A 7243-nucleotide genomic window follows, 5' to 3' on the forward strand; every position below is an offset into this window, starting at 1 on the left:
GGGTTTCAAACCTTGGCTGTGCTGGTCCATAGGACTCTGTGGAGGTCCCATGCCACTGTGGAGAGACCTCATCCCCACACCTTTCATGTGACCAAAGTGCATTGCCTCTGCCATTGACTTGTCATTCATCCCCTCCATGGGCTGAAAACGCAAAATATGTTTCAGATCTACACAAGTTAACTGCAAAAACACACTGTCCTGCCAGTTTAAGATTGAATTTAGGACACTGATGGTTCTAATCATATCAAAAATAAACATTAATAAGATAAGATAAAATAAGACAGCCTTTATTAGTTCCAAAGTTGGGATTATTACAGCAGCAAAATGAACTGCCTGCCTAAGCAGAAGTAACATCAGTAATTCTACTGCGAAACTGCCAAAATCTTTAAAAATTACCATAACAAAAAAATCTATTCCACCCTCCACTGCATGAACTCAAGAGTATAAAAAGATTATAAAAGTACTGCAAAAATTCACATTTATTATTTATGTCTGTATCAATTTATCAAACAACAGATATGTCGTATTCCCTCATTTAAGCTAATATATATTTATATGATATATAAAAGGATAATTAAAGTATTTCATATCTTCCTAATGTTTCCTCCCTTCCTTGTTTTAGTTTGGTCGGTTTATTAGTGAGCATACTAAAAGGTTTAAAAAACTGAATCCATCAGAGTGATATAAATATCTACTTTAACAGTTTCCTTTAGCACTAATGACATCACGACATAGTTTGTAGTACTGTTTGCACGCTGTACCTTATGCATAGAGTACATGCTGTCCTGAGAGTAATCACTTTGTCCCTGGCCCTGCATGCCGTGAGGTGCATTGGGTGTTCCGGGTCCAGGGCTGGGGCCCATCATGCTGTGAACAGAGCTCGGTGAGGGATCTGGTCCAGGGCTGGGGCCCAAGATGGGCCCTGGGGACATACCCGCCCCAGGAGAAGGGCCAGGATGCGACATACCACCTGATGTCTCTGAGGGGCCGGACATCTACTGAATACCTGTGAAGGTAGCAGATAGGGGTGGGCGATATAAACGATATATGATAGAAACTATATAAATTTGGCCAACGATAGAGATTTTGACTATACCGCTCTATTGCGATAGCGCATGTTGATGATGTCATCAAGCTGCGCCTGTTTTGGTCGAAAGCATCGCAGCGGCTACAACCATTATCATCTGCAAATTATGCTGGGCGACAGTCATAGCAAAGAGATGAAGCACTTTTGAAATATGGGGAAAGCCAAAAACTGTGCTTCCTCCACTTCCGTAACATTGATTCATTAATGTTGAATTCTCTCGCAGCTGCTCTGTTCCCGTGTTGTTGCAGTATATTAATAACTAACCTCGTATTGTGGATGAATAATCTCAGTTGTTCTCCTGACTGAAGTTTGGCCCGTGTACAGCATCCTGCTATGCGACTGCATTTGTCCCTGACCACCAGAATCCGTCACGTTAACTTTTATCGAGCGGGAAAAAAAGTTGGCGTTCATCCTCCAGCTTCACTGTGCTAATGTTATGCTAACATAGCTGTGTCGCTAGCAATCACGTAGCACAACATTATATACCAGCTAGTCCAACTTCAGTAACCCTGCAAACATCACTGCTGTTTAGTTTCCTGTCTTCATTTATGTTGGAAGTGACAGCAGAGCTGTACGTTTGAATTAGTTTCAGAAATCTCTGTCAGAACATGGTATGAAATGTTTAGGTGGAAACTAGCGAGCTAACTTCCTGCTAACTGTTAACTCCGTTAAATTTAATAAATTCTGTTTTCATGGATGCCTGGATGTTAAACTTAATTGTTACACCCGATAAAACAGCAACGCTGATGATTTTATTAAAGATTAAAGAATTCAGACCGTTTTTAACTCTCAGTGTTCGTTTGACTTTGGGACCTGAAGCAGACGGAGTTTTGGACTCAGATTACTCCGCGGAGCTCCTCACTACGGCAGCCGTAATGCTCTGACAATCCATCAAGCAGTGCGGCTTACCAAAGTTGTACTAAAACATTTTTTAACAGATTTCTGCAGCCGAAATCCGTTCCAGGTCAGTAAGCACAACCAGAATTCATACATAAGGAACACTCTCGATTTTTGAGAAAATTAAAGGATTTTAAGTCCTTATAGTGTGGAAAATACAGAAGAAAATGTATAACGTATATATCGCGATATATATCGTTACCGCACGTGCTTCAAATTATACCGCGATATGGATTTTAGGCCATATCGCCCAGCCCTAGTACCAGACAGCTAGAGGAGGAAAATAAGAACATGACTGATGTGATTTTAATTCTATGAAAACAAGATGAGGCACATACCATCCGAAAATGGATTTTAATATGTTAGCTGTTGTTTGTGAACAACGTCAATCATGTTTATCAGTGATCAAAGAATGTCGGAAACAGCCACTGAGTTAATTCAATGCCTGTTTAACAGTTAAACCTGATTATGATTCCATATAATAAATAGTATGGGAATAGGACATTGGTGGTGATTAGAGTCTTGGGCATGTCAAACTGATTTAATTTCATTACTCGTATTTTTTGTGTAGTGCCTGGTAATCCTTCTCGACACCTTCGTGGACAGAAAGGCCTCATTCACTTTCACTGAAACAACATTTTTTAATCTCTCTGCATTGCAGTATAAAACCATGCATTCTGTAATGTTAGCATTTCATTTGGAAGAAAAGCAGTGATATTTGACATTTTTACTGTACTTCACCATATTCAACCATTTCCCCATAGTAGACCAATGCATGAAATTCTTGTATTTTTGCCAGTTGTATTATGGAGTCCTGTGACCACCAGGGAGCCCCAGGAGTGATTTGTATGGATGTGTGTGTGAAACAACATCTAATTCATCAATGAGAACATTTATTATGCAAACTGCAACAACACTGAAAACACAACAGAACATATGAAATATGAACAAATATGAACTGAAATACCCAGGCTTTGAATATGTGACGTATGTGTGTCTTTGAGAGAAAGTCCAGTTGATTAATGATTTATGAAAAATTAAAGACAGAAAAATGTATTTCTTTATGAGGATTTTATGGCAGATTGGGTGTGTATTATTCCTTATTTCTTATATCTTAAAATATTGTATTGTTACATAGTCTAGTCTTTTTGTTAATGTTACTGTACTGGAGCAACTGTAACCCACATAATTTCCCTAGGAATTAATAAAGTATGCTGATTATGATTATACATGTGCACTACACAAAAAATAATAATCCATTCAAATCAGACTTGTTGCTGATGTTTGACATGTCCGTATCCCCAATTCTATTCATTATACGGAAAATAATTCGTGTTGTGTGTGTGGGGGGGGTAAAAACAAAATGCATTGGTTCAAATGTTTAAACCGGGATTTAAAGGGTTAAAATTCTGAAAATCATTTAACGCTTGCTCATTTTGAAAAAGGTTAAAGTTGGTGATTTATGAAAACACGCAGAAAAATTATTGCTGTATTTTATGGCAGATTTTGTGCGTGGACATTTTTGTCCACGAAGGTGTGGAAAGGGGTGCAAAATTTGAGGGCACAAGGGTTAAAGGCAAAGCTCTCCTGCACACAGAATAATAAAACCCGAGGCTGCGTGAAAGGATTCTTTTATATAGAAAGAATTAGCTGACGTGTGTCTGACGTTATGTTCTGCTTACAAGTGTCACTATGAGCCAGAAATTTCCAGGGTCTCAACAGCCATAGCATGATTGACTTATAGAGCTGCATAGTGACTGCAAAACGTATCTGCACCGTTAGAAAACACAGCGATGTCATAAACACCTATAAGAAAAACAAAAAACATGCATAACAATCAGCGCCACGTAGATAAACGCTGTTGGAGGACCAGCTGGCCTGTTTTCCGACCGTCCCTGTACAGTTACAGTAACGTTAGCTCGATCAACTGTAGAGCCCACTCTGATTGGATCATGGCTTCCCCAAAAAACTGGTGGCCATAACGGATATGCAGACAAAATCAAAGTTAAGATGAAAGTCGAGCACCTGACATGACCTAGTTAACATTTAAAGACGCACAATTTAACTTGTGTATCGCGTTTATAGACACGCGGTTTCACAAAAGCCCTAAATTCGGCCGTTTTTTCGCTGCCGCTTTGCTCGATCGTTGGGTAACTTAGCCATCTGCTAACGTCAGCTAGCATAGCCCGTTAGCTGGCTCTGGTTTCCATGTAGCGAACTGCGTCCGTGTTAGAAAGTTTGGACAGTTAGCAGTTCCTAACAGTAGTTACACCTCAGTATTCATCAAAACCGAACCACCGTTAGTCGTTTTACCTTTTCGCTGGATTGAAATTGCAGATAATTAGATGAAATTTTTATAATATTTCTTCAAAATATGACTGCTGTCCATAAGTTCACTCCCCCTCGGTGTTGTTTTGCTGTCATGTTTAAGTTGTTCTTGTGTCGCCATTACTGATTTGTCAATGTCACCGGAAGTCCCACCTACCGTAAACGGTGATAGGCTGAATCGCTGTCACTCTTGCAGTGTTGTTTCTGGGCGTGTGCCCGCTCTGTGACCAGTGCTGTAACTTTGAGAGCAGCACCCTGGACGAATATCCCGCTCATGTAAAAGTTTATTACAAACATGGTTTGTGTTGTAATAACGTATTTGATGCTGTCCATCTGTCAGTGCTCTTCTCCCTGCCTTTAGAAATGAATACTTAAAAACGTATACTTTGCTTTTATAATTGTGTTTAACATCAGAGTAATTAGCAATTAGTTATACAGACTGTACATATATGCACTGCACTGTGTGTATAATATGTATGTATGTAACGTATGTATGCCTTTATATGTTCTTAGTCACTACAGCAGGAAAATACAAGCTCACTTTTTTATTGTTTCAAGTTTTAATTCAAGTTTTATTCATATTTAACATTTAATACACGAAGCTTCAAAAGCATGCAGAAGCAAACTTTATGGACACAAGGCCTGATCCAACGTAGAATCCGTGGGATGGTGAGCTTTGGGCCAGTGGTGGGTCATTCAATTGTCTTTTAAAGGAAACTGTCTGAAAGGATCCTAATAAATGAGTAGTTTTTTCTTACTGTCAGTATTTCACAGTAAAATACCAATAAGAGTCCTTCATTTAATCACCATGTGGATAGTAGCAGATAAAATACTTTAATTGTATAGTGCTACATGAATATATGGTTAGAATTTGACTCGTAGTCTAAAAGTGGTCAGTAAGACTATAAAGGTACTATATGAGTGTGAGTAGATTCTAGTTTAAATGTGAAGAAAGGGATGCAGAGGGGTGTCTGTAGAGGGGCACAGCATAAATTCCATTAATAATAATAAATCATATTATAATCTTAAGTAATTCAATTTCAAAGGTCAACACAAATATGCAAATGTTATGCTGAACACTCCATGTCATGGTGAGGCTCCTCTCTGCTGTATCTTCAGTAAGCTTTAAGTGTGATTATGCTTTTTTGCTTTGTATTCTAGCTGCTTGTATTTAATGAAAATATGCTATCAGTCTTAGCCTTGGCTATTCTTCCTCCATAAAACCATAAATACACATCTACATTAATGAAGATATAAACAAGCAACCTCTTTTCATGCAGATATCATTTACATTCATACAACAGAACATAAAAATTCTCCTGAAAGCAAATAACAAATAACACACTTTTAGGGGATCCGTGAGGCGTAGCTAGTATATTAAAAGTGCAAAATATGGAAAAAGCATAAAAGCCAATAAACAGTAAGTTGACATTGTTAAACCTAAACTGAGATTAAACGTCTCAGCATACATCATCTTGTGGCACTTGTACGTATTTCCTGCATCGCTGTGTGTTTGTCTTTCCACAATCAGACAAAACTGCTGCACTGAGTCAGCACAGCTCTCCTCTCCTTGAAGCATCGTCTTCTTTAAAATATATCAATTAAGTGATTAAATCAAATCTAACAACATGCAGATGTTGCACATTTCATCTCATAGAACTCTTTATGTTGTTAGTTACTTTTTGTAGTTTATAAAAAAAAAACCTTCTGCAGTTCATTTTTATTTACATAGTGTCAAATCACAACAACATTGCCTCTGTGGACTTTACATCCTGAGCTAAAAACTCCACAATATATGAGAGATCATGCCGCTGTCAGCTGTCAGTCACAGTCTGACTACATCTTAGCACAGTGTTTGCGCACTGTTGCTGTGGTAACATTAAAGCAGCTTAAGGAAAGCGCTCCTGCATGCAGTCTGTGGAGTCAACACTAGATGGAGACACTGACCAGCGGATGCCTCAGCGAGCCGGCCTCCTGCTTTGACACAAGCACCTGTGAAGAACCGCACGCCTGGGCTCTAAACAAACACGCCAAATCCAGAGTGATTGAGTACTGCAGCACACGTTTACATTTACCAACTTAGCAAGTCTGACGATAGCAGAGTTTAAAGGCAAGCCATGCAAATAATGCACAGCAACGCAAAGCTCCATTTGCATCCTATTGATATCAGAAACTGTGTTTTGTTTTCATTATGAAAAGATAAAGCTGTTTTTACTGAACATTGTTTATTTAAACTCAGAGTATTACTCTTTTCTGCATAGTACAGTTCATAATTTGTCAGCATTTACATGAAGTGTATTTTATCCAAATGAATTAAAATAACGATCAATAACGATTACAGCCTATTTCAGCATGGTAATATATTCAAAATATTTCCTTGGGATCACTTCCAGGCTGACTCTTTCTACAAACTGGTGCTGTCAGGCTTTCAGAACCACTCAGGGAAGTAAATTATTTTAACGCCCTGTTGGCTTTTTTTTTTTTTTAACACACCCAAAACCTTTTGGCCGTCTTCTGCTGACAGGAAGAAATGTGCATGTGCTTCACATTAGAAAGTTTATATTTCTCATTTTTTACAGTAGATAAAAAATAAGATCCACCAGATCCTACAAATATGCACAAAACTCGTCTGTTTTACGGTTATTTTCAAATGTAATCAACAGGATTTGCAATAAAAATCAAATATTTAATGATTATTTTTCAAATTTCAGTCTTTTGAAAAAATAGTTTTATTTGATGTGAACTTTCTGTGCACGAGCAGTGACACTCTGATGACCTTCAAAGGTATTCAAAGGCCTGACCAGCCATCATTTGAATGGCCTGCACCCCACAGATCGATAAACAAAGCTGCTCACGACATTTTGTCCTAACTTCCCCTCCTTAACAATTCTGCCCTTTCTTACGTGTCCTTATAAAGGATGTGCACAGGGT

The 7243-nt window shown here is 38.4% G+C and overlaps 1 protein-coding gene across 1 annotated transcript in view; it reads right to left on the reverse strand.

The window, feature by feature from the left end:
• The window catches only part of smarca2 (SWI/SNF related BAF chromatin remodeling complex subunit ATPase 2), a 58400-nt gene extending 53970 nt beyond the window's left edge, over positions 1 to 4430 (reverse strand). Inside the window, exons 1-3 of the mRNA XM_080895215.1 lie at positions 4298 to 4430; positions 762 to 1006; positions 12 to 141 (exon numbers count right to left, since the gene is read on the reverse strand). Coding sequence (XP_080751341.1) covers positions 12 to 141; positions 762 to 995 — 364 coding nt within the window. The 5' untranslated portion in view covers positions 996 to 1006; positions 4298 to 4430. The remainder of the gene's footprint in view (positions 1 to 11; positions 142 to 761; positions 1007 to 4297) is intronic.
• Positions 4431 to 7243: the final 2813 nt, after the last annotated feature.

Source organism: Rhamphochromis sp. 'chilingali' (genome assembly GCF_963969265.1).
Source record: "Rhamphochromis sp. 'chilingali' genome assembly, chromosome: 10".
Taxonomy (NCBI): Eukaryota; Metazoa; Chordata; class Actinopteri; order Cichliformes; family Cichlidae; genus Rhamphochromis; species Rhamphochromis sp. 'chilingali'.